General features: G+C 35.4%; 2 protein-coding genes across 2 annotated transcripts; both read left to right on the top strand.

The window, feature by feature from the left end:
• The first annotated feature begins 573 nt into the window (after nt 1–573).
• Nucleotides 574–11,166, top strand: LOC149423004 (protein AAR2 homolog). Its single transcript, XM_089632807.1, has 5 exons — nt 574–905; nt 2,964–3,166; nt 7,656–8,003; nt 9,441–9,567; nt 10,740–11,166. The coding sequence occupies exons 1-5, from the start codon at nt 688–690 to the stop codon at nt 11,146–11,148; spliced, it is 1,305 nt and encodes a 434-aa protein (XP_089488933.1). The 5' UTR covers nt 574–687; the 3' UTR covers nt 11,149–11,166.
• Nucleotides 11,167–14,595: 3,429 nt separating this feature from the next.
• Nucleotides 14,596–23,217, top strand: PCID2 (PCI domain-containing protein 2). Its single transcript, XM_089632420.1, has 3 exons — nt 14,596–15,020; nt 15,479–15,647; nt 22,402–23,217. The coding sequence occupies exons 1-3, from the start codon at nt 14,817–14,819 to the stop codon at nt 23,214–23,216; spliced, it is 1,188 nt and encodes a 395-aa protein (XP_089488546.1). The 5' UTR covers nt 14,596–14,816; the 3' UTR covers nt 23,217.
• The last annotated feature ends 679 nt before the right edge of the window (nt 23,218–23,896 follow it).

The following is a 23,896-nucleotide window of genomic DNA, read 5'->3' as shown; positions in this document are numbered from 1 at the left end:
TCATTTAGGCGAAGCTTAATGTCAAATCACTATTTTGATTAATCTTTATAACGAATCGGTGTACATTATGAATACCAAAAAATATGTTTTAGATAAATTGAAGGTTTTCTTATCGCTGCGCTTGATTAGATTATAAATAAAAAAATAAATTACTCCATAAAAAATATTAATGCAAACTACTAAAAAATATTTTTTTTCAATAGAACTGTATGAACGCGTAATGGAAATAACTTTAAAAAATACAGCATTATAGCTAAGATTATCTGTGACAATTTCACTTGATCAACTTTTTAGCTTTCTTATAAAATTATTTACAAAATAAATAACAACCAGTTTTTTGCTTGAAATCGAACGTTTCTAGACTCCGTTTGTCAAGCGATTATGCCTATTACCTACAATATAAGGTATACCAAGAATATACAAATTTTTGGCTTGTAGCTTCCTCTTAATGACATATTTTTTATACCTCTCGTGATAGAAATAAAGTTCTAAAAGGCCCCCTTCAAAAACAATGACCACACTGGCCGTACTACTACACTGTTCATCGATTATATTTCCATAGAAGAAAAAACCGAACTGTCAAATTTGTGCAAGCTTACTTTTTACCAACGTTTTAGCGCGTGTTGTTTACTGGTTCAGTAGAATTTTAATTATAAACTGTAACCTTCTGTATTAAAGCTCTTCCAAATGTCGTCTATAGAGATGGAACAAGACTTGGCCAAGCGTTTGCTTTTGGAAGACGGCACTTTAGTCTTTCTGGGAGTTCCTGAAGGAACCGAGTTCGGAATTGATATGAAATCATGGAATACTGCTGGAGATTTTAGGGGAATCAAAATGATACCTCCTGGTATCCATTTTATTCACTATGCTGCCGTGAGCAAAACCACAGGAGAAGTAGCACCGAGGTAATGAACTACTGTTTATTAAATACCCACCCCACAAACTAAAACTGAAAAAGATTCATCGGTAATCATTGCGAAACTCAAATCTCATATTTTCAGAAAGTCATCTATAAATAGATAATAGAGTTGACAGCCTCATTTCAGAACTATCCCATACTACTTTAAGTTGTAGTATACTACTGTAATATTTTATTTTGCACTTTTGTGCAAAGTTGGGTCTTGTGTTTGACGTTATCGAACTTCGCAATATCTATTAGTATGTAAATACCAATGAAGCCTCTTTTATTTTGGTTATTATTTCTCTAATCGCCGCACTTTTAGACACAGATGATGGAAATTACAATTTGTTTTAACAATTACTACAAGAAACAACTAGTTACATGCACAAAATAGGTTATTAGATTGCGTAAATGTATTTTATGCGTATTAGGTTGGGTTAATGTATTTAGATCGAAAAGAAACTTTCGCAAGTGTCATTCCATACAAGAGAAAGTCCTGAATGGCAGCAAAGGGATCGTTTTATAAGGTGAATTTTGAACTTTGATTGAATAAAAATGTAATTATAATGCATCTTTTATCATCTATCCCGATGTAAATCGTTGTTTCTTGTAGAAATTAAGTTGAAACGAAGTGTAATTGCCATATTATGTGCCTATTAAAAATGCGGCTATTAGTGAAATATTTATCTTTATTTTAAGAGGAACGATGAACTATTTATGAGCTATTAGTAAATGTACAGAAAATAGGGACACGCTTAATACACTTCATTTTATTTTACACTGTACTTGTTAGATAATAATCAGAAGTAAGTATTTCTGTTTCCGGGTATAGATAATAATGCATTTTAATAGTTATTTTGTTAAAATTTATTGTACTTATCGTCCACTGTTATTGATGTTAAAGTTTTAAGGTTACTTATTTTTTTCACTTATTTAAACCAAAATTTAAACATCTGATTCCAAAAAAGTTTCTTAGTTTGAGTTTAATTAAAAAAACTAGCCTAAAAAACCTGTTTTATTATTATGTCAAAACATGGCGTGAAGAAAAGACATAAAATTATCACGAAATATCTACTAAAATGCATTATTTTCCATTTCCGGAAACTGAAATACTTACTTTTCATTATTATCTTACTGATACAAAGAATTTTTAAATAAAATATGCGTATTACGCGTGTCCCTATTTTCTGTATATTTATTTTTCACTATACAGTACTCTCTCAGTAATCCAAGGCTCGATTATCTAAACCACTGTAATCGGCTGTTATTTTTTCTAGTTGAAAGCACAAAATCAAACTCTATAATTTGCCTGTATTGGTATATCAAATTCAGTAGTCTGCTATGTGCCTAGATTCTAGCGCCAAGCTTTGTTCACTGACGATTCGGGTTTTCTTGCTGTCTTACACACTCAGTTACTATACCACCATCTAGCTTGCTAGAGCTGACGATTTTACCAGTCACCAGGGTTAATTATTGTTGTTTTTAGTTTTAGGACATTTCGTTTAGTGTATTTTAGCAACTGTCGCATGTATTTCTGTTTCGTTCTGCCACGTTTGTATTTGAATAAGTTTACAAGATGGAGTCTTCTTTCAAGCGTAAACGTGGTACTTTAACTTTTCAATTTTTAGCTTATTTTGTGAGTATGCACCATAATTTACAGCCGAGCAACCCTGATTGCAGTAGTGCCACCACTTGAGCTGCTTCTTCAGCAGTGGTGTCCATTTTAAGGGGTTGTTTTCTAAGGGCTAATTATTCACGTGTGTCCTCTTCGAGGTTTGGATAGTGAATGACCTACATTTGATGTAAACTGCTCCTTTTATAGCCCAGGAAGATGACACAAGTTGTGGCACCTGTAAAGAGTATATGCACAACATATTTTTAACGTCCTGTTCTCGGGAAATTTGTATCATTTATGAAATGAAACTATTGTCTAATAAGAGGTTGTTAGATGTACTTCCAATTGATGAAACATATTTTCAAAGATATGCGATTTTTGTGACGCCGAGTGTAGATGTTTCTCATCCATAACTGTGGCCATTAATAAATGGGTTTGCATTTCCAGGGTTGGCTTTCTTCATCACTTTCACCCGAAAGATTTTATCGTCAAAATGTGGAATAAAGAAACGGAAGACCTTAGCAGGGAAAATATTTGCGAAGAAAGCATTATTAAGCTCAAGGACAACTTGCTAAACTTGGACAGGTTTCTCGCTCCATATCCCTATGATATCTATGAAAAATGGCTTTCACTCTCGTCAAATATTACAGGTTATTTATACTTATAATCTATCTCTAAAAATATGTAAACTGCTTAAATTTGAAACCAGCATGAATTGGAAAAGTTGACTAGACAAGCCCGCTGTCCTATATCTCAGGATGATAAAAATCAACAGCGTGTACAGTCATAAATAAACAAGGTTTTTGCAAGTTTTGCGTGTATTATGGGTCAATCCGCACCAAATCATCCAGGCCATGTCACCCACCATCTCAGATTTTGATGAAACTTTAAATTTTTAATCCTTCCATATAGATAAGAAAATATACCAAATTTTACCTTCCTACCTCAACTCGTTTTTTTTTTATGGGCAGTTGAAGTTTGGGCAAAATAAGCGTTTTTACATATTCCGAGCACTCCGGAAGAGCTTGTACCTTCAATGAAAAAAAATTGTATCTTTGTCATTTATAGTGCAAATGCAATGAAAATTTTCAATATTATCAAGAAAACTATGCTGATTGCAGAAAAAAAAAAAATAAAACCCTTTACATTTATCTACTTGACTTTAAAAAATTACCAAAAGTAATTTTTTAAGTAATTTTTGGGACGGAAAAGGTACTTTACAAAACAGCAATATCTCGGGAAGGTACAGTGTTAATGAAGTAATTTTTTTTTTATTCATATCTACAAATAGCATAGAATCACATACAAAAATAAAATTCATGGCATTTTACTTGCTTCAATAAATAAAATCCATTTTAAACTTTTTTCAAACTTTTTGTAATTTTGTTTTTATTCTTATCTACAATAAACATAGTACAACCTAAAAAAATAAAACTCCTGATATTTTGTGTGCTTCACAGTGTAGAAACGTTTTCAAAATGAGAAATCTTAATCATACAGAATTGTTCCAAGTTTTTTAAAATCTAGATACTGTATTTGCAAATAAAAAAAGTCAAACTTATTCGGTCCTTTACAACATGCTGGTAAGCTTGCAATGTAAGCTTAAGGCACCAACAAAATAATGTACCTTGTTCCTTACCCTGAATGCATACACCATAGCAATATTTTATAACAAGATCAACTTTTTAACTCTTTTCAATACAAAGTTAACTCTTTAAAAAACAAATACAATAAAAATAAAACAGGCAATGTAGGATTAGGTTAAATGAAAGTACATTACAATAATATTGTTTACAAATAAATGTTCAAGTTCATTTTTTACTTTTATTCTTGATCTGACCCATAAGATGGTTGAACTTTTGATCAGCATGATGAACGTCTTTTTCAAGAAAGTAGTAAGCTCTTCCTGAACCTTTTGTTGTGGGAGGGTCAACGATATTAAAAATATTTTGTAGTGGAACAAAACAAATATCTTCTTTTTGATGTGGCCAGTAAAAGGATGGAGCTGGGCCAAAAGGATGCATAAACTTGATTGATACATCACACTCGTCTTCATCTTTGGAAACCACAAGTCCAAAAAACCAATGGTTGTCATATACGCAAGCTACATAAGAGTTTGTACAAATTTGTACCATACTTAGTTGCTCAGAGTTATTAGACTTCAGTGAAAACTTCTCCTATGTTATCCAGAATGAAGTCCAGGGTTACCACTGGACGCAAGACAGTTGTTCACTCCACCCAGTGGTAATTTACACTTGTGAAGAGCCTGGCAAAGATCTCACAGTGTCAAGCTTGTGTGTAATTTCAGATGACTTGGAACATGATGTAAGTTTCGTTTACGAAACTCAAAAAATTGTTGCTCAATTTTTAAATCAAAAATTTCCCCAAATTCAAAGTGTTCATTATTTTACTGATGGTTGCGCAGCGCAATATAAAAACTGCAAAAACTTTTTAAATCTGTGTCACCATCAAAAAGACTTCAACTTGAAAGCATGTTGGTCGTTTTTTGCTACGAGTCATGGGAAATCTCCCTGTGATGGAATAGGTGGAACAGTAAAACGTCTTCTAACTAGAGAAAGTTTGCAACTTGGCCCTGGCAACACTATCACAACTGTAGACAAAACTTTTAAGTTTTGTCAGTCGAGAGTAGAAAATATATATTTTTACTTGCTGAGAAAAGAAAGCTTATTCACTTGCAGGCAACAATTACAGCAGCGTTTTTCATAAGCTAAAACAATACCAGGCACTCGAGGTTTCCACTGCTTTGTTCCTCTGTCTGAAAATGAAGTTGGCACAAAAAGGATAAGTTCAGATTCAGATTATGCTTTGATTTTTAACTTCAGTGGGGAACGAAATCGCTCTGAGCAACTAAGTATGGTACAAATTTGTACAAACTCTTATGTAGCTTGCGTATATGACAACCATTGGTTTTTTGGACTTGTGGTTTCCAAAGATGAAGACGAGTGTGATGTATCAATCAAGTTTATGCATCCTTTTGGCCCAGCTCCATCCTTTTACTGGCCACATCAAAAAGAAGATATTTGTTTTGTTCCACTACAAAATATTTTTAATATCGTTGACCCTCCCACAACAAAAGGTTCAGGAAGAGCTTACTACTTTCTTGAAAAAGACGTTCATCATGCTGATCAAAAGTTCAACCATCTTATGGGTCAGATCAAGAATAAAAGTAAAAAATGAACTTGAACATTTATTTGTAAACAATATTATTGTAATGTACTTTCATTTAACCTAATCCTACATTGCCTGTTTTATTTTTATTGTATTTGTTTTTTAAAGAGTTAACTTTGTATTGAAAAGAGTTAAAAAGTTGATCTTGTTATAAAATATTGCTATGGTGTATGCATTCAGGGTAAGGAACAAGGTACATTATTTTGTTGGTGCCTTAAGCTTACATTGCAAGCTTACCAGCATGTTGTAAAGGACCGAATAAGTTTGACTTTTTTTATTTGCAAATACAGTATCTAGATTTTAAAAAACTTGGAACAATTCTGTATGATTAAGATTTCTCATTTTGAAAACGTTTCTACACTGTGAAGCACACAAAATATCAGGAGTTTTATTTTTTTAGGTTGTACTATGTTTATTGTAGATAAGAATAAAAAAAAAATTACAAAAAGTTTGAAAAAAGTTTAAAATGGATTTTATTTATTGAAGCAAGTAAAATGCCATGAATTTTATTTTTGTATGTGATTCTATGCTATTTGTAGATATGAATAAAAAAAAAAATTACTTCATTAACACTGTACCTTCCCGAGATATTGCTGTTTTGTAAAGTACCTTTTCCGTCCCAAAAATTACTTAAAAAATTACTTTTGGTAATTTTTTAAAGTCAAGTAGATAAATGTAAAGGGTTTATTTATTTTTTTCTGCAATCAGCATAGTTTTCTTGATAATATTGAAAATTTTCATTGCATTTGCACTATAAATGACAAAGATACAATTTTTTTTCATTGAAGGTACAAGCTCTTCCGGAGTGCTCGGAATATGTAAAAACGCTTATTTTGCCCAAACTTCAACTGCCCATAAAAAAAAACGAGTTGAGGTAGGAAGGTAAAATTTGGTATATTTTCTTATCTATATGGAAGGATTAAAAATTTAAAGTTTCATCAAAATCTGAGATGGTGGGTGACAAATCCAAAATTTTCTGGATGATTTGGTGCGGATTGACCCTTATATGATTGCCTCCGTGGTCGAGGGGTAAGGCGCTTGACTAGCAATCCAAAGGACACGGGTTTAAATCCCTGCGTGCGCAAGTTAATTATATTTGATGAATTTATGTGTTGTGTTATCCATTTAAAAATAATATATAGTATACTTGCGGGACGTTCCAGAGTGGAAGATACTCTAAGTATCTTCCACCACCGGAGTACCTTTCAATCAATTAATAAATCAGACGGCCAGGTATGACGGCCTCCGTGGTTGAGGTGTAAGGCTCTCAACTGGCAACCCTGAGGTTACGGGTTCAAATCCCGGTGTGCGCAGGTAAATTTTATTTGATTAATATCTGTTATTTCAAGATTAAATCACTTAAAATAATATAAGGTGTGTTTGCGGCATGTTCCGGAGTGGAAGATACTCTCAGTATCGCCCTTGTGTAAGACTACTATTCAGAATTCAAACGTTGCTTGAAATGTTTTTTTGTGACCAAATCTGAATAGGTACTCCCCCAACTTCCTCTTCCCCATCTCTTTCCCCTCCGCACTACCTTCAGCCTCACAACCCCAATTGGGAATGCCATAGTCTTTCTGGCTCCAGACGGTTGGGAGCAGTTGGGACTCTTATGCGGTATTCACATGAAAGAAATAAAAATTGAAAAAAATCTAATGATAGCATAATATTATGAACCTTTTCTTCTATGTCTATCAACACAGAAAATGCTAAAATGTAATAAAATGGCTTTTACAATTATTGTTGTAATAAGTGTGTGTACATATTATTTTGGATAGCCAAAGTGGCATTTTGTATTTATTTTATTCAAGGATTTAGTGTGGACCTCAAAAAAATTACATTTATACCTTTTGGTAGATATAAAAATATATATCTGTTATTGCACAGAACACCGAACTGTGCATTAATTCAACTGTCCAAATTTACAATCCATTTGTTTTCTATTTTCAGACAGTCTGGCTGTGATGCTGACTCCCGAAAATGGGCGTATAAGCTCTGCTCTGGAGTTGATTTCTTGCGATAACAATGACCGGCCAAAGGGTAAAAACAGACCCAAGGTATCCACAGATATCGACAAGAACGAATCGGGTCAAGAGCAAAGCAACATTTCTTTACCGCAATGCTCTACCAGTGCCATTTCTGATGTTGATGAATCTAAGTCCAAAGAAAGCGTTGAAAATATAGGGTTGGCGGAACCTGAATCTCCGGAAGCTCAAGTTCTGAAGAAGAGAAGAAATCGGCCTTCAACACAAGAAGAGCGAGAAGATGCACTGCTTCCACAGTTGAAACCTGCTCCAGGTTTGTGAGATGCAATCCTTTAAATTTTGAACTTATCCTTCTTTCAGTTAAATCATGAATTAATTATTTTAAACCATGAGAGATACATTGTAAGCTATCGCTTGCATCATGTGCAGCAGATTGATTAGTTTAACGACTGTGCCTAACAATTTAAACCATGAGAGATACATTGTAAGCTACCGCTTGCATCATGTGCAGCAGATTGATTAGTTTAACGACTGTGCTTAACAATTTAAATCATGAGAGATACATCGTAAGCTACCGCTTCCATCATGTGCAGCAGATTGATTAATTTGACGACTGTGCCTAACAATTTTATAACAATGAAACCCTTTTATTTGACAATCTAAAAGAGTGTGATTTTGAAAAACATTTTTGTTCTATTCTCTACTGAAGTTTGTTTGAAAACATTCGACTGTAAGGTATTTCTGTCCTTTTCGTTTTAATGCAAGACGTGTGTTAATAATTACGGAAGGATTTAGAATGATAAACATTCTTCATCGATTCACAATAACAAAGCAATGATAATTAAATTTTGCTGTAAATTCACGTTTTCATTTTCTTCTGAATTTATTTGTTTCCTTTGTATACCGAGGACTTCTTTAACTCTCCGATGAGATATTTTAGATTTTTTATAAGTTGCTTAACATATTTTTCTGGCTTAGAATGCAACGTTCGCAGAAATAGCTTGATCTTGTATATTTCGTAGCGGAATTTATTTTTTCTAAACTTGTTGCATCTACAAACATTACAAGTTCTGTACAGACCTAACAAATATTTTACAGATAGTTGGTGTGTGTTCTCGTGATTGGACGCTTTTTAGGATGTGTTTTCAAGGTACATAGTCGTGTTTGTCGCTTATAAAATTGAATTTAGTTTAGTTTGGCAGTTCAGTATAGCCGCAGTATTCAAACTATTCTTATGCTATGTATACATCCTCGAGCCGAACTGCCGAACTAAACCTCAACTTATGGGAAATAAACAAAGCAACCGCAAATGGCGCGAAACGCCGCTTGCAATTGATTCGTTCCTTTCCCGTAATTCATGGTACGGTTCGCGTTTCAGTTCGAAAATGTATACGTACCCTTAGGTATCCATAAATCGTCAGTTGTGCACATCGTGCAAAAGTGAAGATAAAAAGCAATGTAAAAGTCGATTTCGTTGTTGCTTTTATTACACATACACTCACACACCCACACACGCATATTTCCTAGTAAACATATGCGCACTTAAATTCACATTTTAGGCACACCTGGCCACGCTTGGCCCTACCTTACTCTAACTAACCTAACCTAATCTAACTCGAAATTATACATCTGCACAGACCTCGTTACACCATTTCCCGCCTCCCAGGTGCGCTCATCGAAGGGTTAATAGGCACATCATTGAATCTATGATTTTTCATCTTTCTTAAATCAATGTTTTTTTTGCTTCTAGGTATGGCCTTACGATTGACAGAGTTTCCGGAAAGAACTTACCCGGAAGATGCCACTCCAGCAGAAATCACCAAACATTCTCTTGATCAAACCTATGTTTTGGATCATATGATTAAAAGGCATAGCAGGTTGTTAATTTGTTTAATTACTTATATCTCCCAGTTTTCAAACGGAAGGTCTTCAAGATTATTCTCGGTTATCGAACTGTCTTACAGTAGTCCCGAAGAGAAGTGATACGTGACATCTTCATTCTAGTATCTTCCGTCTTTTTCGTTTTCATACAAGATGTATGGGAAGGAAGTGGATGAAGAGGAAGAGGTGCATCCAACCACTCTCTGGGACTACTTTATATTTTTTTTACCGATTTACTTTCTCAGTTTAAATCAGTGCTGTTAGTGGATACTTTTAATTTTTTCAGACACCATAAAAGGAAGTGAACAGATTGTAATAATTACATGTCGTACGTAGGCATGACCTTTGAATGCAAAACCATTTTTTGCTCATTTCTATAATCAAAATAATTTTCACATTCGTCTGTGTTTTATTTCCGTAGATACTTGAATGACGTTTTAACATCCAGCTTTTAGATTCCATTTATTTCACAAGTTTTTAACGTCACTTTGAACCTTTTGCAATCGCCATTTTGTTTGTATCTGACAGCTGATCGCTGTTACGAGGTGCAGTGTAGGTCGTCACTTTTGTTGGATAGGGTTTTAACTTCGCCTTACCATGTTCTGAGGTTCAAAGTTTGCAAAGATGAATTATGATCTATTTAACAATTTCTGATTTTGTGGTTCAATCTTGTGAAAGTATTTTAGTTTATTATTACAAAGGAAAATATTTAAATAGTACATGGCCCTATCTTCAACTGGCATTAGAGAAATGTTGTTAGAACCTTATGCAATAAATTATTATGCCTTAGCTGCATATGGTTCTATCTGCACATTTAGGTATGTTCTAAAATGGTAAGTATACGTCCTATTTAAATGTTTTTCTTTAAAATATGTTAAACTAACATTTTTTTACATAAGATTCAACCTCGAAATCATAAATTGGTAAATATATAGTCAGAAATCGTCTATGCAAACTTTGACGTCTCATGTCTCAGAACAACGTAAAGTGAAATGAGAATCCTGTCCAATTGAGGTGGTGTTGTACAATTGTAGTTTTTCGAAAAACACTAAAATTGGTATAGATCAGTAAGAACAGGCCTTTTATGCGATAGAACTATTGATATTTGATATTTTCACAACTATGTACTCCCAATTTTACCCATTACGTATAATATTATTTGTTTCAGGCCTATTGACATAATTGGTGAACTGGAGTTTACCTATGTTTGCTTTTTGGTCGGACACTCTTTGGACGCACTTGAGCAGTGGAAAAAGCTGGTTAAACTATTCTGTTCTTGTGAAGAGGCTATACACAAATATAGAAATGTGTATCTCCAATTTATTACATCCTTAGAAGTACAAATTACAGAAATACCTGAGGAATTCCTGGCCGATATAGTGATGAACAAAAACCTAATTTATGTTAAACTGAGGGACTTCTTCAGAACTGTTCATCATGCAGAAATAGAAGACAGACTTAAAACAGCCATTGAAAGATTCAAAGTCAACCTGACTGAGAAGTTCATGTGGGACTTCAGTGATGTTAATGAGGAGGATGATGATGAAAGACCTGTTATTGTAAAATTACCTAAATAAATAGTAAATTATTGCGTATTTTTATTGTTCCTATTACCCTTTGGTCATTTGATTATAAGAGCCGGCACACGGAGACACCCCATTATTGTAATGATGACAGATGCGTCTGGCTCAGCTGATAGAGTGCAGGCCGTAAACAGCTCGTTGCAAATTTCTCGCTCGTCATCCTTTCTGGCTCATGTCAAAGATGTATCCTGCAGGGCTCAGTCGCTGTTTCTGAAGCTTCGAAGAATCTCCACGGCAGAGTGGGGACTTCGCAGACCGGCTTTGCACGCTCTCTACAAGGGGGTATATGTAGCGCAAGTCGCATATGCCGCCTCTGTATGGGAGCATCGCCTGGATAACTGCTTAATACTTCTTGCTCTCACTAGGGGTCAGCGCACTCCCCTGCTGGCACTATCTGGGACATATCGAACCGTTGCTTCGGACGCTTTGCCAATTTTGGCTGGTATATTACCAATCGATCTAGAAATTAGGGAGGTGTTAGCGAAGCAGCGATTAATCTGTGGATCCCCGGCCAACCACCTTGGTGTCGTCCTGACACCGGGTGGACCAGGAACTCTCCCAGGACTGTTCCGAACGATGAGGGACCTGTCGCTCAAAGAGTGGCAGGTCTGTTGGGATAGGTCGAGCAAGGGAAGATGGACCTTCTCCTTCTTCCCTTCAGTTAAACTCAGAATGGAAGGGGCCTTCCTCAAACTGGACCATCACGTTACGCAGCTCCTTTCAGGACATGGGGAATTCAGGGGAAGGCTTCACAGCCTTGCCCTGTCCACCCACCCCAATTGCGCTTGTGGCAATAATTACCAGTCGGCCGAGCACATTCTGTGGCACTGTGAGATTTTGAAGGATGCCAGAGACGAAATGATAGAAGGTCTGAATGTCCCCATTAGACCGGTGTGGAACACCGATCTTGTTTCTAACAGTGTGAATTTCGAATGTTTGAGGAAGTTTACTAGGATCTGGGTTGAGAGATGGCCTGCTCCTGATGGACTGCTCCTGCTCCATGACTTATTCTTTTACAACTCTTTCATTATTGTATATGCTATTCTGTTTTTCTTATTTTATTATTCTTATCTTATTTCTTTTTTTACTGTACCAGCTGTTGCAGATGATTTCCATTCGTTTATATTTTGTTTTTTTAATTAACTTGTCTTGTACTTTTTAATTCTTATTTTCTGTTTTCTTTTCATATGTTTCTTTTTCCCTGTCTAAGGTTAACACACTGTTTTTCTTTTTACAGACACTGTAAGCACTCTTATATATCTGTGTTTACTAATTATCTCTCTTACTTTACTTTGTTATCTTATTCAATACTTACTATCCTCTTTACAGACCATGCAGATCTTATTTTTACACCTTTACTTTTGTTTTTAATTATTTACCGTTGCCCTTATGTGGCACTTTTTGGATTGATTATTGTTTTTCATTTTTCCTCTTATTTTCTCTTCTTTTTACATGTATTTTTTCCGGTTTTCTTTTCTTTTTTTTTAGTAACAGCAACGAGTTTACAGGAGAGAACTGAACTCCGTTGTCTGTTTTGTTTTGTTTATTTTCCCCATTAGGGGTTGGAAAACGGGCCTCGTCCCCGCATGCACGACTGGAGCTTCTTATTATTCTTTCTTACCGGGGGAATCCGCCAATCACCTGCGCCACCCCTGATGAGCGTTGGTGGTCAGAGGGGTGACTGTGCGGGCTGGGGTAACCTCCACCCTGCCTCCGACCTCCTGACGCTTCTTTCCCCTAGGTTCTTTAGGGTTTTATCCCTCTTTTTCCAATACTTATCTTCAGGGCACCACCGGGTGGTCGGCTAAGGGGTGTGGAAGTCCTGACCTGCACCAGTCGCCCCAACCACCACCAATTTCTCAACAGGACTGCCAGTCGTGGTTCGGCGAAACTCCCCCGTCACTCTATTGTTTACTTTACTTTTATGTGTTTACAGGTACTGGAGTGTGGGTCCCCTCCACCAACTATCTGCCTGACACTTGAACTTGATTGTTTTGTTGTTTATTTTTCTGTGTTGTCCTTAGTTTAGTACTTGTAAGCGCTTGCATACCGCTTCATAACACCGTATGCGGGGACATTGAAGGCCTAGCTTCATTTATATAAATTGTAGAGCCGTTTATTCAAAAAAATTAGATTCATGCGAGAGCTCCGAAGGGGTGACCATAAATCACCTATACCGGGGTGGGACAGGGTGGGTGTACCTTCAAAGTGGTAATCTTTAAAATAATTGTGCCGTGATGGAGGAACAGAAGCGACTACAGATTTCTGTTGACACTCAGGAATTTATAATTAACAGATCGCGTTTTAACTGGAGGTGTTCCGTCCACTCTTGGTAATTTTTGAAACTTGAATGCCCCATATTGTGTTGTTTTAGCTATTTATAATTTCTCTAACAAGCCTTCTTGTGACGTCAATATCATCACCACAACTTGTTTATGTTCCAGACGCAGGTGTTTTTAGGTGCGAATATTTTTTCGGCCGGCGACTGGTTTTGTCAATATTTTGCCGCCTGGTAACAGATTGATGGATTTTTCAACTGGTAAATATTACGATTTGGAATAAGGGGGTCATCAAACTTTCAGGTGTTTACTTCAAGTTATTTATACAGTGGTTGGCAACAACTTAATCTAGTTGTATGATATGATGTTCGATACAGGAATATTACAAAAAAAATTATAACTTGAGAGAGTAAAACATATATCAGGACCGGCCCTATTCGAGCACAAATGAAGCAGTCCACTCCGGGTGCAAAATTGCCAAGGCGCTGATAATATCTAACAGTACGAACACATCGCCCTTGAGATTATTTTACACCAAATTTCAAAAACAGCGCTAAACAAAAATACAAATCATCCAAATAATATTGATTACAGTGATCACCCACCTAGGGGCGTCTACTGGATTTGACAAAATGCGCCGTAATTTTACTCTCGCCAGGCGCCGTTTGGCCCAGGGCTGGCGCTGTACACAATACCATTTCAAGACACATATTAATATATACAACCGTACTTCATATTCGTATTTTTTTTCTTTACATTCTTTATTAATGTATTTTATTTCATACTAAGTATCTTTTTACTAAATATTTTCAAATTGAAAATTGGGGGCACAGGTAAAGGACCCAGTGAGGCAAACATTATCAAATGTTTTAAAATAAAATGTTATTGTATCTAATAAATAAATGTTTTTAGCATTATTTTTTTCGGTAATTTCCTAACGAACAGATGACAGGTATTCTAGCCGCTAAACCATTCCTAACAAACAATGAAAAAACACCGGACTAAAAAAATCGTCATCCAGCTAGCTGTAATAAATAATTCTATTTTCTACGCCTATTATTTCAGTGTTTTGGAATCAGATTTTTCGGTGTTTATGATTATGGCATCATGGCATCACTAGCCTACTACTAACTGTCAAAAAAAAAATACCAAAATGGAGGTATATCTATGGTCGTGTTGGTGTTAGGTTATTATTTATTATCTTTCGTGTTAATTTGTCTCTAAACTTGTGTGTAACGTTATGATCTGTGAGAAGTTTAATTTGTATATCAGTGGTTTCTTAGCGTTTTTATGCGAATAATATTACAATTTCATATACAACAAGTTATCAAAGCTATATCAATCTCTATTGCCAGATAACCTACAAAAAATCCCGCTTAGAAGATGGGCACTCTAAATCAATATCTACAATTTATTGAAAGAACCTTCCGAACTTGTCAGGGCAGTATATTTTCAAGATTATTGTCTCTTCGTGACGACCATGTTATTAACAAGAATTTGCTCATTAACGACATTGAAAGAGTGGTTGAAGACAACATTTCAAGTCCCCTTGATGAAATTTTAATTGCTCATCTAAAATGTGCAAAGGTAAGCGAATATTTTATACGAAGTCGCGTTGGCCTAGAGCTGGAAGTGGTACTGTAATATTCTTCCAGCCTGAGCAGCCAGATTATTTGCAATATATTAAATGGTAATCTTTCGGGATCGCTGGCAACGCGATATATTTTTTTTAAATCTTATGAATGGCCTTAATTACTATAAAAGAAAACTATTTGTTTTCGCGGCGATGAAAAATGCTGCATTCAAAATTACAATCATGTAAAATGAAAATTTGCTTTCGTCGTATGAGATGATAATTTCTTTCCATATTCTATGACATTTTGTTATGCTGGTATTCCAGATACCATATGAAGGGCTACATCAGAGCCGGCTTCACGCCGATAAGATGAATAATGATGCGTAATTTAAGAGAATCGTAATTCAAGAGTTTTAGCTGCTTCATAAAACAGTTTTTCTGCTTTATCGTCGAGAACTTTTTTTTACAGTCTCTACACGAGCGAGACTACATGGAGGCGTACAAGCATCAGAGTGCCTGCATAACCGCTGTTACCAAGCTACTTCAATCACAAAAGGAAGAAAACTGGACACTCCCTCTGATGTATACCGTTTGCCTGGATCTACGATTGGTGGCTCAGCAAGCAGAAAATCATTTAGGTTTGTCTTATATTACCACAAAAATCCTAGTATATTTCACTGACAAGTGAGTAGTAATAGGTAAATTCCTAGGAATTTATTTTTGGAGAATATTCTCAAAATGTGGAATAATAAGAGAATTTTCTTCTAAATAGTGAAATCCCCATGAGGTCTCCTACAGCAAAATTTCATGTTATTTACAACTACATCATATTGATAAAAGCATGCTGAGTATAGAACTTTTAGAATTTTTTAAAAATACCGAGTAGTACCGAAGATATAAGCCATCAAAACGTTGATATTTGCAGCCAGCCGACAAGCGTGTGATGTCAAGGTACATACAATGACTGCCCCAGCAGTAAGCACTGCCTCTCGAATTATGAATTATAATTATGATTGCATACATTTTACCCAAGTTCACTTTGAAAGCTCATAACTTTCATTAAAAAAGACAACCTCATTTAGAATAACTTTCTTAACCTTTCCTTATCTGTGGTGTGTATTTACTACACATTGCTTCCAATGACTTTAATAACTCTATAAATATAATAAATTCTGGGTTTAGATTTTAGGTATTCCTCCGTCATACATTATGCACTGAAAATAAAATTTTACATAGTTTTCAAATTCAATTAAAAATCAGAGATTTTTGTTAAAAATCGGAAACACACCAATACCATACCAACCGTGTGACACTGCTACGCGAAGAGTGTGTGAGGAAATGACACGCTATTGATGTCCCGCTTTAGTTCGCTATGCGGGAACATGAGAAATACACACATCCGCAGTTGTATTTTGATTTAAACCATCGATACCTATGACCGCATAGCTGTGTGTGTGCTAGCCGCCAGCCAGTCGGTCGTTAGATGTGGACCCCTCGCACGTTTTTTTAGCATCTGCCGAAGGTTTTGTCATGTTTTCAGCAATTAATTATTATCACTTTTGATATAAAATATAATAATAACGTAAAACATAATAACTTAAGCGATTAGCTATGAATATTCATATTTTTCCGGTGTTAAATTGCTTATTTTGAGATGTGTATTGACTACACAGCACCGAACGCGTGGATTTTTTTATCCCAGTAAGGGAAAGGTTAATAAAAAATAAATAAATTCCCTGCTTTCTAGAATTCATATTAGATCGGAGAAATTCACGTCATGCACATCACTACTGACGAGTGATGAGAATAACAGAGTTATCCATTTGTTATCGATTATATATCTATTTATCACGAACGTCTTTTATGTATCTAAAACGGTAAACCTTCCTAGTTGGACAGTCAAAAGCATAAAATGTAATGAATATTATAAAAAATAAAAAAAAATCATGCCAGATATAAAGAGTAGGATATTTGTGTGTTAGTGTCGAAGGAGGATGTAAATTATTCGACATTTTCTTGAAAGAATTTCCTCGAAAAGTGATACATGCACAATTTAAAATCTAGAGCTGTGTCAAGCGATCGTTTTACACAACCGGTTTGCGTCGTAAGCGGGTTTTACGAGCACGCCGCCGGCCGCCATACCAGGTCATTCACGACCTGAAACCCGTCACCCTGCTTTCACTTTTGAAGTAGGTAGGTAGTAGGTATAGTAACTGCTGTGACTGTTAGACCTATTTTATATGTACAATGTTTAAATATTCACTATGGTAAAAAAAAATTAAAAATCTTGCCATATACATATATGAAATTGTGTAGACCAGGCGTCTCAAGTCTCATTCTCGCAATGCAGAAATAGAGATGGTTAATCTGAAACTGAAATAAATTGCGTTTTCAGTTGCCGGAGTTACATGTACATGGATTATTATGATTACTATAATTCTTTTGGATACTGGGATAGTAAAAGTTATAATAGCTCAAAATAAATAAAATTTAAAATGTTTGCATGATTTTTGTTTTATTTTATTGTTTTAATCATTTTTACTTTTAGGTTCCATGATATATTATGAAGATTACATTTATATTTTGTTCGCAGCGTTTGCACATTAGTGAGAACATCTTAATCATATTAAAAAAAAACAGTGTACATACATAACACAGAGAAGATACAAAAGAAATTAATAAATCAAAGATTATAAAAGAAAGAAAGTAGCAGAAGATAATAGAAGGAAAAAAAGAAGACATGTATATATCGTCGCATTAATTCGTAGAATGCGTACCTCCCAAATGTAAAATTTTACAGGAGGCACAAAAAACCTCGTAGTGAAAAAAAATGAAAGACGGCTTATTCTTTTTATTTATGTTTCGAACATATAATATATTTGGAAATTTATTTTCAATCATTAAACTTTTGTAACTTAAGGCTTTCTATTTCAAATCGGAGTTAGGAAGTTTACGTAAAAACCGAGAATGGAGATACGCATTTTACAAAAGATATATACTTTTCTGCGAACAGTTTTATGAACAACCTAGCGGAAAATTTGGGAGATAGGAATTTTACATTTACAAAATAAAACACAACAATGTATGTGTATGTCGAGGCAGTCTATTTAGATGCATTTTAATGATGCGGAAGGTTATCGTTAAAGGAGTGGTAATCCTTTTCTAATGTCTGTTTTAAGTCTTGTAAATGCTGGTATTTTTCCTTCCTTAAGGGATTAAATCTGACTCAAGTGAAATCTTCAAACTCTGGAAATCATTACAGATTCGGCGACGGTTTTGTGCTGGGTGAGATCTACACTGACCGGGAGTAGTCGTGTCAGAGATGATCGTTAAGTGACGCTTGGAGTTGATGAAGGAGATTGTAGAAGAATTTGATCTGACATTGTCGATCACCCTTGTTGTCCTGTAGAAATAAAACTGATGTACTTACTAGGGTTTGCAAGACCCGGGCAAAGAGTAGCCATGACAGGAAACGTTGTGAAAGAGACTCCTCAGAGTGTGAAGATAGGTGGGAGAGACTTGAAAGTGGAACTGGTGAGCAAACATGTGCTTTAAGCGTAGAAACTCTTCATGCTCAGCATCACTTTGGAGTAAAGTGAACGCTTCATCTTGCCCGGCTGGTCGATCCCGAGGCGAGAAGAAAGGACGTCGATAGATGCGTGCGTTCCTGCGTACAATGCAGGACAATTGACCCTCCACCATCATCCCATGAAGCGGGTAATCTTAATGTTGTGACAACCTGGAGTCGCTTGGCAGTTGATGTTACTCATTTCGGTAGGAAATGTTTACTCACATTTATCGATTGCGGTCCAAGTAGATTTGCCGTGTGGCGGGAAATCGAGTCAGATAATGCAGCTTCGATTATCAGACATTTGGAAGAAGTGTTTCGGGAAAGAGGCCCGCCCAAAGTAGTTCTCATGGACAATGGTACTGCATTTTGTTCCTACAGTGTTACAGATAAGTGTAAGAGATGGAATGTTCGTCAAATATTTTGCGCGGCATACCGACCAGCTGGAAACGGTATAGTTGAACGACATCATCAAACAATAAAGAGAACTGCAGCCAGAAGTGGAAGCGATCCCCTGCAGGCAGTGTTTCGGTACAATCTTTGGCTGCAAAAAGTCAGGATGATCGAGGTATTGCGCTGTCTAGTATAGTTCACACTTCACACTCGTGGAGACACCCTTCTGCGCAAGTGAATATAGAAGAGGAAGTATTGACTGAGCTCTAAGTGGGCGATCTTCTTGCGGTTAAACCAGTAGATGGGAGATGCACATCGTGCATGGAAGGGTGACAGGACTTACTTCAGTCAACAACATCGAAGTAGATGGCATACCAAGACATGTGCTTGACCCGCGGAAGATGCCTGACAGAGAACGGACTGTGTCTGAGGAGAGACGAGATGGAATTGCCGCACGTTCCACCGTAAATATTTTGGGTTTGTTTGAAGAGGACAGTGAAGAACCGGATCCGGATATGCATCAGGAAGAGATCCACTTGCAAAGAAATGGTGACCTTGAAGAAGAGATAATCACAGAACAAGGACCTATTAGGTATTTACGAAACCGCAGAGGCACATAAAACAAGAGAGCTACGGCAGAGTGTCACACGGTGCAGAAGACGTCAGTTTAGACTACAGATACAAAACACTATTCGTGACTTCACAATTAAAATTAAGGTTATAAAATGTTCAAAATTGATTAATCAACTTATCTCAGTTAATTTCACGGTAAAACTATTACACCGTAAATAAATTTCCTCAGTCAAAAACACAACAAGCGTGCACGGCTCACCGGCCAATACTGAATTAAGGAGTTACGAAGTATTCGCGAGTAAAAATGGCACCATAATTTTACGCAGTTTCCTAATTTGTGTTTATCTAAAAGGTTAATTTTTTTTTAAATTTTCGAGTTTTACTAGTCGATGCGGGTCTAATTTTAACACCAGATGGCATTAAAAACGTATTTTCGAAAAATTTGGAGTTACGCAGTCTACGAATTAATGCGACGATATGTAGTATGTAGCTATAAATATAAAAGAATACAATGGAACGGTTAATGGGAAACAACAACATTATTATTAACATTTTTCCCCAAGTAAATAAATAGATTTATTTTAAGAGAATAATTACACTAATGACTAAATAATTGGAATTCGGATGTTGCGACACCTGCCCTAGACCCCTAGCGACTTATTTTAAATTACACAATATCTGGAAAATCATAGTGTAGACAGCAGACACAAAAAAATAAAACGCAATTAAACTACTCCCAGGACACATCAATGTAATATTATATGTTTTATTTCCCAAGTAAATAAATCGTTTAGCAAACCATTGTAAATTTATCTGCATGCTCAAGTAATTACCAAATAATTAGAAATGAATTATTGCGAAATATAACATAGTAACTAACATGGGAAATTCCAAATAGATAAATATATCAATATGCACCAACCTTTAACAACTCATTGCAAAATCAACAAAAAAATACAATAGCTTCATGAAAAGAACGTCAACGACAGAAAGCTACAAACATTTCGACTGTTCAAAAATAAAATCTTGGGTTATTAATTCATTTTATTGTTAAATTATTTCAACTGTAATAATAATATAAACATTTCCTTATACACGTAAGTGCATAGATTTTTTGTATAATAATATATTAAAGTAAGAATGATCTTATTTTAATTATAAATTATGGTTTAAAAACAATACTTGTGCGGTTTTTTTCAAAATTCATACTCATGCATTGTATATTCTATCTTCTATAGTAGCTCGCCACGCCAGACCCAGCAGCTGGTTACCAGGTCGCAAGAGTAGGTCATGACAAACGGGTGTTGACAATCTATGGGCGTTCGCCTCGCCACACCCGCGCAGGCATCCGGGTCGCGGGAATAGGTTGCAAGAGTAGGTCTCGAGACCCGGTTGCTAACAATCTATGTGCGCTCGCCTCGCCACTCCGGTGTCCGGCACCCGGGACGCGAGAGTGGGTCACGAGACCCGGGTACTGATGAAAAAAATAACCTATTCGCTCTTTCGAAGCTCGTGAGCGGGTCATTCATGATGGACCCAGGACTATTTTGAATGGCAAAGTAGTAAAAGCCAGGAAAATTAAGTCATTAGTTTGCTATTGAACAAACTGCAAATGGGAACTCAAGAAAAATTACAAGTGCAACTTAGTCCTTACAAACACTTGTAAGATTTGTTGGCCAAAAAATGTTAATTCGAGGTTGCAGAACTGAACCATCCTGATTTTATTTATTTCACAAGTTTGTACCTAACTGATCTCTTTCTAAGATAGATAGATTCCTTCAAGTAGACTTCAATTAAATGGCTTCATTATACCCAGGACAAAGCAACTGTTTACTTCAAGTCTTCTCTTGATGGTTTGGCAAAAAGCTCTCAGTTTATTGCCAAGGAATCATGATATATCTGAAGAGTTATGGTAAACTCGGTGGCAGATATCGGAGGTAAAAAACAAGCACCTCATTATGGATTCAAATATTAAACTCTCAGTGCTCTCATCTTTGGAAGACGTGGACCTCACTAAACCGTGCAGTCACAGCTGTTGTGCATAAATGGGACCTAAATGATTCTGAATTATGTGAATGTGGACTTATTCAAACAGAACACATTGAAGTAGAATGTCCTCTTCATCAGTTCCCCAGAGGCACGTCTGTACTGAACCAAGTGACTTCCAATGCTGTCAACTTGCTGAATAATCTCAGCATCTCACTTTGACCTCCACCAACCATACGAAAAAGAAAAAGATGATATAGTTTAGATGTATAATAGTTCTTTACTTTCGTTTTCAAGCATTTGATAAGTCCGATATGTCACGTCTTCTACAAAACATTGAAGACGTCTGCTGACAGTGTTGACACTCACAGTTTGTTTCTAGATGCACCAGAATTTATTGAAAGCTAAATCTACATGCAAAATCCTAAACTATGGATCTACAATGTTATAGAAAATAAAATCATTATCATAGACTTTTAGTATAGATCATTAGACTGGTTTGTTATGTATATATCCTAACATGTTATAAACAGTATATGTTTTTTTTCTATATGTAATAGTATAAGTCATTCAACACAATGTTCTTAAAAGTACAAGTCACCTATTTTATCTTATTTGTATAACAGCATATCATCTGTCTAATAAAGTAATTTGTTCAAAAAAAATTTTCGTTCTATTTTATTTAAATCACCCAATAAAAGTAATCAAAGTTTATAAATTTGAAATTGCTCTCCTGAAAAGTTTCTGTTTTGGACTTGTACTCTTTATACTTAGCGTGATAGATATATTTTAATTTAAATGAATTGATTCTTAAAAAACATTTAATCAATTTAAAAAGGGAAAAACTTAATTATTTCTACATTTTCTTGCAGGGTCATCCCAAGCACCAGGAAGTATTCTAGAAAAAGCTGCCGAGTGTCTCATGGGCTGCTTTAGGGTGTGTGCGGCTGACAACCGCTCCTCCGATGTCGACACTAAGCGACTCGGCATGCTGACCCTCGTCAACCAGCTCTTCAAGGTCTACTTCCGTATCAACAAATTACATTTGTGTAAGCCACTTATCAGGGCTATCGAATCTTCAGCCTTTAAAGAACAATTCTCATTATCACAGCAAATCACCTACAGATATTTTGTAGGCAGAAAAGCCATGTTTGACTCGGATTATAAATCCGCTGATAATTACTTAACATACGCATTTGAAAATTGCCACCGAAGAAGTTTAAAAAATAAGCGCTTGATTCTCATTTACTTAGTGCCTGTGAAGATGCTTTTAGGTTTCATGCCTTCTAAAAAAGTTTTACACAAATACGACTTGATACAGTTTTGGGAATTGGTGGAAGCCGTTAAGCAAGGCAATCTCAAACAAATTGACGCCGTTATGGATAAACACGAATCCTTCTTCATCAAAGCTGGTATTTATCTTATTGTTGAAAAGATAAAGATTTTGGCATACAGGAATCTGTTCCGGAAGGTTTACATCTTGGAGAATACTCACCAGGTTCCCATCAGCTCCTTGCAGGCCGCACTTGAGTTCACCGGGCAGGAGGATGTTGGGTTAGATGAAACACAGTGTATATTGGCCAATCTCATTTATGATGGTAAAATAAAGGGGTACATATCGTATCAACATAGAAAACTTGTTGTAAGTAAGCAGAATCCTTTCCCGACATTAAGTAGTTTGACATAGGTTTTAAATATTTGCATACTTGTGTCTTCTCCTTCTACCCATGAACCTTCTTAATTCCATTATGAGAATATTTTATATTCTGAATAATAAACATTTTTATAAGAAATATGTGTATATAATTAATACAAATACATTATTCCATAACATAAATATAATATTTTTTTTTTTTGATATTTCAACACTACATAGATATTCTTTAACTGTCTTATTACATATTTATATTCATCAAATCTTTTTATTTACACATCTTCAGACTTTCATAAATTCAGACATTTTTAGTGAAAAGTGAAGCATCGAAAGGGAGAATTTAAATATTAATTAATTAACTTTTATACGACACGGATATGGATATGTTTATAATAATATTACTCTGACGATAAGGGATGTGCGCATAAATAATATAACTTCTTTTAAAAGCATGGGTTTCTTTTGTAGTGCATTTATCACAAAACATAACATTTCATGTTCAAAAAATTTATCTACAAACCTTGTACTTAACCTAAACAAAAAATACTGTATAATGTATTATATTTCTTTCAAAATATCATCTTATCTTTACATTCTCTTTCACAGAGAAGATTAATATTTGAAAATAGAATAATAATAAAATAGTTGAAAGTATAAAATAAATAAATATTATATTAATATGTTATGCATTACAATAGTTATCTTTTCTCCTC

This window comes from Hesperophylax consimilis, chromosome 6 (genome assembly GCF_061612785.1).
Source record: "Hesperophylax consimilis isolate HC1 chromosome 6, BYU_Hcon_1.0, whole genome shotgun sequence".
NCBI lineage: Eukaryota > Metazoa > Arthropoda > Insecta > Trichoptera > Limnephilidae > Hesperophylax > Hesperophylax consimilis.
The sequence above is the reverse complement of the archived record's forward strand: the minus strand, read 5'-3'. Positions and strand labels throughout refer to the sequence as shown.

What these genes read in the sequence shown, in the direction of transcription:
- LOC149423004 (XM_089632807.1), top strand. Translation starts at nt 688, where the DNA reads ATGTCGTCTATAGAGATGGAACAAGACTTGGCCAAGCGTTTGCTTTTG. An exon ending in ACAGGAGAAGTAGCACCGAG is followed by an intron (nt 906 to 2,963) that starts GTAATGAACTAC and finishes TTGCATTTCCAG; the next exon opens with GGTTGGCTTTCTTCATCACT. An exon ending in ACTCTCGTCAAATATTACAG is followed by an intron (nt 3,167 to 7,655) that starts GTTATTTATACT and finishes TTCTATTTTCAG; the next exon opens with ACAGTCTGGCTGTGATGCTG.
- PCID2 (XM_089632420.1), top strand. Translation starts at nt 14,817, where the DNA reads ATGGGCACTCTAAATCAATATCTACAATTTATTGAAAGAACCTTCCGA. An exon ending in CTCATCTAAAATGTGCAAAG is followed by an intron (nt 15,021 to 15,478) that starts GTAAGCGAATAT and finishes TTTTTTTTACAG; the next exon opens with TCTCTACACGAGCGAGACTA. An exon ending in GCAAGCAGAAAATCATTTAG is followed by an intron (nt 15,648 to 22,401) that starts GTTTGTCTTATA and finishes ATTTTCTTGCAG; the next exon opens with GGTCATCCCAAGCACCAGGA.